At 42.8% G+C, this 12040-nt stretch overlaps 1 protein-coding gene across 1 annotated transcript in view; it reads right to left on the bottom strand.

The window, feature by feature from the left end:
* Positions 1 to 12040, bottom strand: part of LOC126198973 (myrosinase 1-like) — a 63556-nt gene that overhangs the window by 14975 nt on the left and 36541 nt on the right. The window contains exon 8 of the mRNA XM_049935632.1: positions 2494 to 2609. Within this exon, the coding sequence (XP_049791589.1) occupies positions 2494 to 2609 (116 nt within the window). The remainder of the gene's footprint in view (positions 1 to 2493; positions 2610 to 12040) is intronic.

The raw sequence follows: 12040 nt of genomic DNA, 5'->3' as shown, positions 1-12040 counted from the left end.
TCATGCCCGCGGCCAACCGTGCAGTTTGAACGTCCTAACGCAAACCGTTAAGAAGTTATGACGATTTTCTTTCATGCAGTTCAATAATAAATTGTAGATGTGCGAAGGCTAGAATTTACGAAACTAATAACAGTGTGGTACTGCGTGTTGGACTGTGGTAGGTGTCAGCCTGGTCAAGAAAGTAACTTGCCGTACGAAAGGCAACATACAGCGCAATGAACATATAATAATAATAAAAAGAGGGCAATGTAACTCAGAACCCGGGAGTGAGACTTTGGACCTTGCTAACGACAATTAAAAGTATAGGAAACATTCTTGGAGAATCTGTGACTGTCGAAAGGAGTCACAAACAACGGAAGGTGACGCAGAATTTCACAAGTTGACGTATTTGACAATACTGCTGCTGATGCGTCAAATAATAGCGGCATCTTTCTCTCTACACTGACTACTGGTACCAATTCCCGCCAAACAAAAGTATCGCACTATGGAAAATGTCCAAATAGAACGGGACTTTAAGCTGATTCATGACTCCATGAAATGAGTCGAAATAATTGTAAATATTGTGACGTTTCTGTAATTTGTATTTTTCTATGTGAAAGGAGCTTTTTGTACGACTTTTATAAATGTAGCCACATTTGCCGGTGAACACAAAATCAAGTTAAGGAGATTAAGCATTTAGATGTAAGTACTTCAACAACTTTCATGCTTATTTGCACTGTAAAAAGTGTTTTGAAATGCATAGTTGGGAATTATGGAATGTAAAAGTGATGTGAATGAAGTAGATGTATAATTCCGTAAATTTGTTACAAAGGGAAAGTAACAAAGTGGAAAACAAGATGGAAAGAAACTATTACCCCATATTCTACGTTAATATGTCATAAATACTGTAAATAACGCTGCGCAAGACTGGCTGCTGTGACCATCCACTGACAAGTTTCTGTTCCCAGCAGCCAGTGGGCGCATTGTGGTGTAACAAAGAAATAGTCAATAAAGAAAGAAATTTTTCTTTTCTTTCTTTGCTCATGGAAGACTTTTATTAATCTTTATTCTTTATAGAAAACAGCTCCCAATATTTTTTTAAATTCGTATGATCTCATAGATAAGTTATCTCATGATGTACGCCTCGAACTGGAAAAGACACACTCCTTGATGCAATCAATTGGAAACGACACATTCTTTTTAATGAGAAGTAGTTCGTCTCATTTTTGATCATTCTGCGGTTATTTGGATTTAATGAGAGAGAGACAGTAGCGTTGCTCTCTTGAATGTATGCTGTAGGCCACATTTTAAAATATAGTGTATTGAGATTCAAAAATAATTCTGGATTAATTATTTCGTGATTGGTCCTATTGTTTCAGATACGAGTCGGCGCATGAGAGAAAAGAAGGAAAAGCAACAAGAGGTCATGTGGATGGCTGAATGTACACGAAGTACAACGATTACCGAAAATCTCTAAATTAGATGGCTCACTGAATCACACTCTATACAGAATTTTCTGTGTGCCCCCTCTAATTACATTGTGCACATTAGATACGTTCGCAACCATCTATTGTAGTGCGATTCCATTTGTGTTCTCGTAACAATTAAGGCCCACACAATTTTCTTTCCAGAAGATGTCAACAAATTAGCAAATAATATTCAACTGCCGGCCGCGGTGGTCTAGCGGTTCTGGCGCTGCAGTCCGGAACCGCGGGACTGCTACGGTCGCAGGTTCGAATCCTGCCTCGGGCATGGGTGTGTGTGATGTCCTTAGGTTAGTTAGGTTTAAGTAGTTCTAAGTTCTAGGGGACTTATGACCTAAGATGTTGAGTCCCATAGTGCTCAGAGCCATTTGAACCATTTGAACCAATATTCAACTCTAAAATACCCCACGAACCGCACTACAATATGTCATGATTATGAGCAACAGCGATTGACATATGTTCTGTTCTATTTGTAACCCACGTTTCCCAAGCCGTCCTACAATATTTCAACGCAGCAGTCATCTGCCTTGTTGAAAATCTATCAATAGTAATGTGTGCTAACGGACGATAGTTAGAAATTGCATGGTACGTTTGAAGCTCGCTGGGCAGCTGTTACATATAAATTACAGCATATTTACCACAGAAAATGTATAATAGCAGTTTTGTGTCTCCAATAATTATTACAATAACACCTGTTTCTCTTTATAAGCAATGAATAAAAATGCTCAAATGGTCTCAGATCATAAGGGACCAAACTGCTCAGGTCATCGGTACCTAGACTTACACACCATTTAAACTAATTTATGCTAAGAACAACACACACACATCCATGCCCAAGGGAGGACTCGAACCTCCGGCAGGAGAGGCCGCACAATTACTGACATGGCGTATCTTATCGCGCGGCCACTAAGCGCAGCAATAAAAATGCGCTGTTACAGTTTTAATACCTTTGTGATCGAAAGTTTGTGTACACTGTCGCCGTTTAAGATCAGTCCATTACACGGCTGTGCAAGCAGCAGTTTCAGCTTACCTCAGCAGACGACGTAATTACAGCAGAGTCCCGCGTTTTGGAAGGTGATTCGCCTGTCACACCAGGAGTCACGAAAGTCGTTTCGAAGTGGATTACTCCAAGAAAGTCGGCCGATCCTGTAACAAAATTTGTTCCTTCGGTCTTGGTTAAATAATAAACCGAAACGACAGCTCCAACCATAAAACAAATTTTATTTGACTTCCCCTCAAGTAAGGAATTCCTCCACTGCCTAATGGCGATGCTGTGAAAACTCAGCACAAGTAATGATCCACGAGACTGTGTGTCAAAACACATCAAGAAGTAATCAGTGACGAGTTAAAGCTTCTAGACGGTGTCTGAGATGGGTTTGGAAAGCGTAACGCTAAAGGTTGTGACGATAGCCCGAGATTTGGTCCGAATCACAATTTTACGTTGTCACATAAAAATTACACCATATTTAACTACAGAAAATATGTAATAGTAGTTTTGTGTCTTCAATAATTATTAGAAAAAAGTCTGCTATTGCTTGCAGACAACATTTGCATTTCGTATTTTTTAAAAAGAGTCTATTGCAAACACAGAATTAAAAAAAAAAATAGTTTATCAAATTCAAAGGGCCCAAATTAAAAGGTGTCACTACGCATTGCAGCTTCTAGCAACCGTTTGCTACATTACAAATAACGCTTGGTAAATTATATGCATATACTGGTAGAGAAAACTTGTGTTACAACCGTCAGTAGCTATTTGTTACAACAAGGCTGAATGCAGGTTCTAATGGTTCAGTTTTGCCAGGAACTTTTCCGAAAGACATCACTTCAGTTTCTGGACAACCATTACTATTAGTTCTAAATACAGAAGTAAAATTGCTACTACTACATTGTTTAATCATCGGGAAGGCCTCTGAACCGTGGTGAAAACTGCTGTTTTGAAGAGCGCGCCACAGCACAAGTCGCCCTCCGTTTCTGCCGGTGGCGCCGCTGTGGCAGTCGCAGCTTTGGTGTCTCCCTCTGGTGGAAAAGGTTGCCTGTTCACGTGCATTTAACGGGCGCTATGAGCTCACCAGTGGGTCAGTCTGGGTGAGTCTGGAGTCAGTCTGAGTCAGTCTGGGTCTGTCTCTCGTCCGCATTTGTGAGGCAGTTAGTGTCTGTCTGTCGTCCGGAGTGCTAGTATGTCTTTCGTTCGGATCAACCTTTAAAGCCGGCAAAATGAGAGTCTTTCCACTCCGCCAGAAAGAGAACACAGCGAGTGGTCGCCCGGTCGGGACTTAGTTCCTGCATCTGAATCTGCGCGTTAGGCCGCCAGTCTGCTCGAGTTGCTCAGGCGATGGTCATTGGCGGTTGGATCGATCGGTTGGTCGGTCGCGCACTGAGACGCAAGATGACTTCTCTGTCTTGAGCGTCGGCGCATGTGAGGTCGCCACGTGAGTCCAGTGGGCCGCGCCGTATAGCGAAGGGTAGTGGCTTCGCGGTCGACACTAGAGCAACAGGAGTCAAACCACTACATCAGTCTGGCCGGTGCAAGCTGCGACGCCGTGGTGTAACTGGTTCTCCGAGGGCTTCTGGGCCCCTTCAGTTACCATCTTGTGGAGCTTGGCTCGGTCCTTTCCCTGTGCAGGGATGTCGTTTTGCCAGTGGTTTGGTCCAAGCCAGTATTTCCGCCGTCGTGTGTCTGGAAGTGAGTGGGAGACGCACCAGCAGTGCAGTCACGACGGAGCAGCAGCCGCGGACGGAGCAGCGGGCAGTCGGTCGGTTGGTGCGCACCAGGAAAGACGGGAGAAGGGCGCGCCTTCCTGCGTCCGGTTAGGGAGAGCGATTTGGGAGTACTGCGCCAGGTCTTCTCGAGAAATTGCAGTTATTAGAAGTCAAGTGATTTTCTTATTTTCTTGGTCAGTCTCGTCCCCAGCTTGCTCGTCTGTCTCTCATCTGCATTTGTTAGGCAGTTAGTGTCTGTCGTTGGGAGGTGCCTCTGTCATGCTTGTTCAATTTCATGTGTTAACGAATTTATTGCTCGGAGTGTAAGGACCTAACTCCTGAAATATGTTTTGATCTTGCCTATCATCTTGAGAGGCGGTATCTGTGTACTGTAGAGCATCTTAATTGGTTTGGCCAACCTTGTAGAATTTTATATAAGATTGCTTTTTATGGGCTTTTGTTTAAATGATCTTCTTAGTATATAAAGTTGTCAGCCTCCCACCGTAAGACTTTTCTTAGAAGTTAAAATCAAGTTGCACCTTCAGTGGCAAATTAATCTTTTAATTTTAATGTTTTGTACCATTACCATCCCTCCTCCGGGGCGCATAGTCTGTGTGCTTGTGTGAATTGTTAAAACTTTTACTTTAAGGTAATCTGGTGTGTTGTAGATTTGCACCTGTGTAGTCTTTCAGAGGTTGTTGTGAGCGGTCGTGACTACGGCCGTGTCAAAAGGGAGCTGGAAGGTTCTCAGCCCGAAAGCTCGTACACTCGAAAATTTGTTTCTTTCTGCCTCTGAATAAATTTTAACTTGATATTTAGAAGGTGCTTTCTGGCTATAATTTTAAATCTGTTTCTTAAAGAAAAGCTTTTAGGAATAAAATTCCCATTTGTTAAAGGCAATTTCATTTTGATTTCATCAGTTACTCCCTGGTAACTACTTCCACGCTCACATAGTGTGATTAAATGTGTTAATGTTCTTGATTACTCGCTAGTAAATAAAGTAAATTCTTAAGAAAAAGTTTAGTAAGTAAATTCACGGTTCAGCCTCCATAGAGTTCTAGAATACTGATTGCGGAGCTTGTTTCGTTTTTCGTGATGTAAGGTGGGAAGCTACCGTGTAGTTCTTATCGAACAAATGTTCTGCGCAACCAATGCAACAGATTATTGAAAAGAGTTGTTTGACGAGGCTTCAAAAAAATCATTCTATCTAATTCAGCTGATTTTCTCGGAAAAATGATGAAATGAGTCTTTCTTTGTGCGCAGTCTACTGTCTCGCTAGTATTAAATCTGTTCGACTTCAGAGTGTTACCACTTGTGGAGAAGGAGCACTTTCTAAAATGCTTTCATTGACGCTATTGGTCATTTTTCTCTTCTACCAGAACTCGTAGTAGGAGGAAATAAGAGACAAGCTACTCATATCGCGACGTTCAGTGAATTTCATTGTTGCCACTCACATGCTTAATATACGAGGATGGTTTGAAAAGTTCTCGGAATCACCACGAGAGGTCAGCGCTAGCGCAACGAGTTGTTCACGTGATATTCATTGGACTGTTGCCTGAAAACACGTGCCACGTCAGTCAGTGTTCTTGGAAGAGAGCTGTCGTTCCCGCGTAGTTATTTGCGAAGCTGGAAAAAAATAGAGATTCGAGCAGTGATTAAGTACTTCGTAAAGAAAGGTGTGAAAGCAAAGGACATTCATGCTGATTACTGTGGCACTCTGCTCCTTGATACTCAACTGTTGCCAAGTGGACAAATGAATTTAAATTTGGTCGGGGGAGCTTAGATGACCCGCGCAGTGGGCGGTCAAGATGTGTCACAACACAGAAATCATTGCAAAAGTGCACAAAATGAGGATAGAGGATCGCCGATTGAAAGTGGGTTAAATTTCTCACGCTTTCCAGATGCCATCTGAAACGGTATATCACATTTTAACTGAAGAATTAGAAATGAAAAAATTACCTGCTAGATGGGTGCCGCGACTCCTGACGCGCCCGCACACATACGCCGTCGCCATGGCAAAATTACAGGAAATACGATATGAATTGTTGCCACACCCGCCATATTCACCTGATATGGCTCCTTCAGACTTCCATCTCTTCTCAAAACTAAAAATTTTTCATGATGGAGAAAGATTCACTTGAAACGAAGAATTGATAAGCGGAGTTGACAACTATTTTGCAAGCCTGGAGGAAATTCATTTTTGAGATGGAATCAAGGCACTGGAACATCGTTGGACAAGTGCATTAATTTACAGGGAGACTATATTGAAAAATAAAAAACGTTTCAGCGATGTAAGTACTTTTTTTCTATTCCGTCCCGAGAACTTTTCAAATCACCCTCGTAAATGCTGCATCGCGTACCGAGATTAAATGCCGACACAAAACAGCTTTGCACTGTTGATAGACAAAGGTATGAAAATGATCCGTACAGCGTGCCCCCGTAATGATGTTGCATACTTTCAATAACTGTGCAAAACGACATGCCGCACGAGGCTCCAATGTGCTATCTTACAGGAACCGAGGCAGTATGTCTCGGACAAATTCTTAACGCCCGCGGGTTCGCTGAAAATCTGTGCTGGTGGTTCTTTACATTTGTAGTTTGAGGATTCTCAGCGGCACGTACCTGAATACTGAGACTATTCAGTATATCGTTTCTAGTGAACTAAGTTTCATACGAGAAGAGTACAAACGCAAGAAAGCGAGAATGTAACATATTATAACATTGCAGAATCCACTGGCTCTACAGGACGGAAGGTTCGAAGTTACAAGAATGGTAATGGAGACACTCTCTGTAAATAAAGGGTAGAAGCTGCTGTTCCTGCAGTTACTTGTACTACAAATCTCTATGCAATTCCCAATGAACGTTCAGTTCAAAGTGTGTCTTCATCCACATGAACAGTCTTTGTTTCTTTCGAACCTAGAATATATTTATAGATAGGGTGTTTCAGAACTCGTGTTACACACTTCTAGAGGCTGTAGAGGGGATTTAGTAGATCAAGTTCTACGTAGGGAACCTTATCCGGAAACGTCATCCGGCGACGCTATAGAGCGTCAAAGTTACGGACTGCGGCGCCTGTAAATATGTTACACAGGGTGATTCTAGGATGATGTAGAGGGGTAAATGTATCAATTTGAGATAAAGAGCATCTGTACCGGAAACGAACGAATAGTACTTCTGAAGCCAAAACCGTTCTGATACCTCTGACATTGGAATACATGTACTGGTTGTTCCTGTGATTGTTGGGTAGACGAGTTTCAGTGATGGTAGTATGGACCAAAACAAGAAAAAAATGTCGATTAAATGTGTGCTCACAAACGCGTACCTGAGTAGCCGTGAGCAGTTATTCATTTTCGCTGCCATATTGAACGAGTTCTCATAGTTAATAAGGTATTCATTTTAGAGCTCATTTTTACTACACATTTTTTCTTGTTTCAGCCCATAGTCCACCTCTGAAAGTTACCAACAGTGCAGGCTTAGCAACAATAGTAAAATACTTGTATTCCACTGTCAGAGGTATAAAAAAGGTTTCCACTTATAAATTTCGACTCGTTCATTTACGGTTCAGGTACCCTTACCTCATATTAATACATTTATCCTTCCCCGCCAACCTAGAAAGTTTGTAAGATTATCATCCAGGGGTCAAGGAAGGAGCCTCCGCGAGAACATTCCAAGCAACATCATCAGACTACAGCACGCAGACTTCCCCTGGAAATGTTATCAATAACAATAACAGCCACTCCTTCCACCATCGGAAAACTTGGAAGAAGTCGTAGACGTGGCCCTACAGTGGAATGAATGGTTGTGACCCGGTATATATATATATATATATATATATATATATATATATATATATATATATATATATATATATATATATATATATACATTTCTAAGCAAAGAAGGGAAGGCAGAAAGGTGGAAGGAGTATATAGAGGGTTTATACAAGGGCGCTGTACTTGAAGACAATATTATGGAAATGGAAGAGGATGTAGATGAAGATGAAATGGGAGATACGATACTGCGTGAAGAGTTTGACAGAGCACTGAAAGACCTGAGTCGAAACAAGGCCCCGGGAGTAGACAACATTCCATTAGAACTACTGACAGCTTTGGGAGAGCCAGTCCTGACAAAACTCTACCATCTGGTGAGCAAGATGTATGAGACAGGCGAAATACCCACAGACTTCAAGAAGAATATAATAATTCCAATCCCAAAGAAGGCAGGTGTTGACGGATGTGAGAATTACCGAACTATCAGTTTAATAAGTCACAGCTGCAAAATACTAACGCGAATTCTTTACAGACGAATGGAAAAACTGGTAGAAGCGGACCTCGGGGAAGATCAGTTTGGATTCCGTAGAAATGTTGGAACACGTGAGGCAATACTAACCTTATCTTAGAAGAAAGATTAAGAAAAGGCAAACCTACGTTTCTAGCATTTGTAGACTTAGAGAAAGCTTTTGACAACGTTAACTGGAATACTCTCTTTCAAATTCTGAAGTTGACAGGGGTAAAATACAGGGAGCGAAAGGCTATTTACAATTTGTACAGAAACCAGATCGCAGTTATAAGAGTCGAGGGGCATGAAAGGGAAGCAGTGGTTGGAAAGGAGTGAGACAGGGTTGTAGTCTCTCCCCGATGTTATTTAATCTGTATATTGAGCAAGCAGTAAAGGAAACGAAAGAAAAATTCGGAGTAGGTATTAAAATTCATGGAGAAGAAGTAAAAACTTTGAGGTTCGCCGATGACATTGTAATTATGTCAGAGACAGCAAAGGACTTGGAAGAGCAGTTGAACGGAATGGACAGTGTCTTGAAAGGAGGATATAAGATGAACATCAACAAAAGCAAAACGAGGATAATGGAATGTAGTCAAATTAAATCGGGTGATGCTGAGGGGATTAGATTAGGAAAAGAGACACTTAAAGTAGTAAAGGAGTTTTGCTATTTAGGGAGTAAAATAACTGATGATGGTCGAAGTAGAGAGGATATAAAATGTAGACTGGCAATGGCAAGGAAATCGTTTCTGAAGAAGAGAAATTTGTTAACATCGAGTATAGATTTAAGTGTCAGGAAGTCGTTTCTGAAAGTATTTGTATGGAGTGTAGCCATGTATGGAAGTGAAACATGGACGATAACCAGTTTGGACAAGAAGAGAATAGAAGCTTTCGAAATGTGGTGGTACAGAAGAATGCTGAAGATAAGGTGGGTAGATCATGTAACTAATGAGGAGGTATTGAATAGGATTGGGGAGAAGAGAAGTTTGTGGCACAACTTGACTAGAAGAAGGGATCGGTTGGTAGGACATGTTTTGAGGCATCAAGGGATCACAAATCTAGCATTGGAGGGCAGCGTGGAGGGTAAAAATCGTAGAGGGAGACCAAGAGATGAATACACTAAGCAGATTCAGAAGGATGTAGGTTGCAGTAGGTACTGGGAGATGAAGAAGCTTGCACAGGATAGAGTAGCATGGAGAGCTGCATCAAACCAGTCTCAGGACTGAAGACCACAACAACAACATATATATGTGGCCATGGCCAGTGGTCTCCTCTGTGCAGATGCGCACAGCAGGCTCGAGCTCTGACGGGAATCGGCGAAATGCTGATATATTAATGAGGATAATGAGCAAGGGGCACTACATGACTAGTGTGTCGATAAGTTGAGAATTTGGGTCTGATGGAAGGCGTACTAGGGAAATCCATGCATTCCGGCGGCCACTCTGTCCGAATGGCCTAGCGGTCTACCTAGTAAGCTAGACACTTGGGTTCGAATCCCGGTCTTGCTCAAATAATTCAACTTTCCCCATCGATTAAACCAGAGCCCATTCGCAGTCAATGCCTGTACTTCCTTTGGATACTTAACTTACATTTTTGGCAACAGAGACAGAGGTATTAGGGAACAGATCAAGTGGTGTGTCAAAAATTGCTCTGAGCACTATGGGAGTTAACATCTGTGGTCATCAGTCCCCTAGAACTTAGAACTACTTAAACCTAACTAACCTAAGGACAGCACACACATCCATGCCCGAGGCAGGATTCGAACCTGCTACCGTAGCAGTCGCGCGGTTCTGGACTGAGCGCCTAGAACCGCTAGACCACCGCGGCCGGCCCCAAGTGGTGTGTCATCAGGTGTTTATGACACTTGGGATAGTCATAAGACTTTATTTTTCGTGTTGAAAACAGATCGGGTTGTTAAATTTACTTTGCGTCTGCTTGCTGGTTTATGCATGCACTACAGATACACATTGAAATCAGCGTGACGCACCACAATTACTCGACGCTGCAAGAAACAAAACGGTATGTCGCAGCCCAGTAATAAAGTGGAGCATCATACGGCGGTAACTTTTCTGCATTTGAAGAGCAACAACGAGGGACCAATCCATGTTGAATGAATTGAACGGCCATACTCCATCGTCATATCAATGAGTACCAATGAGAGATGGATATATGTTGCTGTGTCGTCCGAATAAGACAGTCAGGGCAAAAAGCACCACAGGCTCAAAGATGCGAGCTGGTCCCAGTGACATAGACTCTTCACTTACAGGAGTTCCACCAGCGCCACGGCCGGCGCTGAGAAGGAAGATACCGACTTCGCCTCGGCCAATTGCCGGCTGAGTACAATACGCCAAATACCGGACGACAAAGACAGAAGCCTACTCGGAAGACAGAAGAGCAGCTCTCGCTCACTTGGTTATAGCTCATCGTCCAGCGCTCACTTGGACAGGGGGTGTCGTTTAGTGAACTTTTATACAGTTGTTGTAACTGCGTTTGCTAAGTACTGTGAAGTTTACCTACGATTATTTGCACTTGGCCATTGGGGGGATTTTTTGTGTTATATTACAAGCAGGGTTGCAGACTTTCTTATTCAACTAGTCACAAAGACAAGTAAACCTTTTTAACTCATTTGTGTGACTGTTACTAATTTGTTGGAGAGTTGTACAACCTTCGTTTTTCTATTCCGTTGCCTAACCCTGGGTCATAGCTGTGTAATAGTGGCAGGGAGAAATTATCTTAGCGGTGTACTGCACCAGAAGCAGTTTCACGAACTCAAAAACTCAGCCGGCCGCGGTGGCCGAGCGGCTCTAGGCGCTTCAGTCTGGAACCGCGCGACCGCTACTGTCACAGGTTCGAATCCTGCCTCGGGCATGGATGTGTGTGATGTCTTTAGTTAGGTTTAAGTAGTTCTAAGTTCTAGGGGACTGATGACCTCAGATGTTAAGTCCCATAGTGCTCAGAGCTATGTAAACCATTTTTGTTTTTCTTCAAAAAGTCAACCTACCGTTACAACTGTGGCAACTCGGTCTCCAGAGCTGTAGCGAAGAGGCCTTACAAACCTGGCGACGAGGTTTTACAAAATATGCATTACAGAGGCTGTATGTGGAAACTTTAGGCTGTAACTTGCATTTATAGCGGAAAATAACAAATGTTTCCTTTTACTACACGTTCCGAACTATCAGAGACGTACTGAAAAATATTTAATAAGAAATCTAAACTCCCTCCGAATAGGCCTTGGAAAGCTACAACGGTACCGACCGCCCGCCGTGTCATCCTCAAGCCATAGGCATCACTGGATGCGAATATGGAGGGGCATGTGGTCAGCACGCCGGTCTCCCGGCTGTACGTCAGCTTACGAGACCAGAGCCGCTACTTCCCTTTCAAGCAGTTCGTGAGCCTCACAAGGGCTGAGTGCACCCCGCTTGCTTACAGCGCTGGGCAGACCGGATGGTCACCCATCCAAGTGCTAGTCCAGCCCGACCAGCCCTTAACTTCGACGATCTGACCGGATCCGGTGTTACGACTGAGGCAATGCTGTTGGCACTGAAAAATATGCTTGTTAGGAATTGAATATCTGTCAGAAACCAAAGGGGAAGGACATCTGT

This window comes from Schistocerca nitens, chromosome 8 (assembly GCF_023898315.1).
Source record: "Schistocerca nitens isolate TAMUIC-IGC-003100 chromosome 8, iqSchNite1.1, whole genome shotgun sequence".
In the NCBI taxonomy this organism is placed as follows: domain Eukaryota; kingdom Metazoa; phylum Arthropoda; class Insecta; order Orthoptera; family Acrididae; genus Schistocerca; species Schistocerca nitens.
Note: the sequence above shows the minus strand (reverse complement) of the source record. Positions and strands in the feature narration are given on the sequence as shown.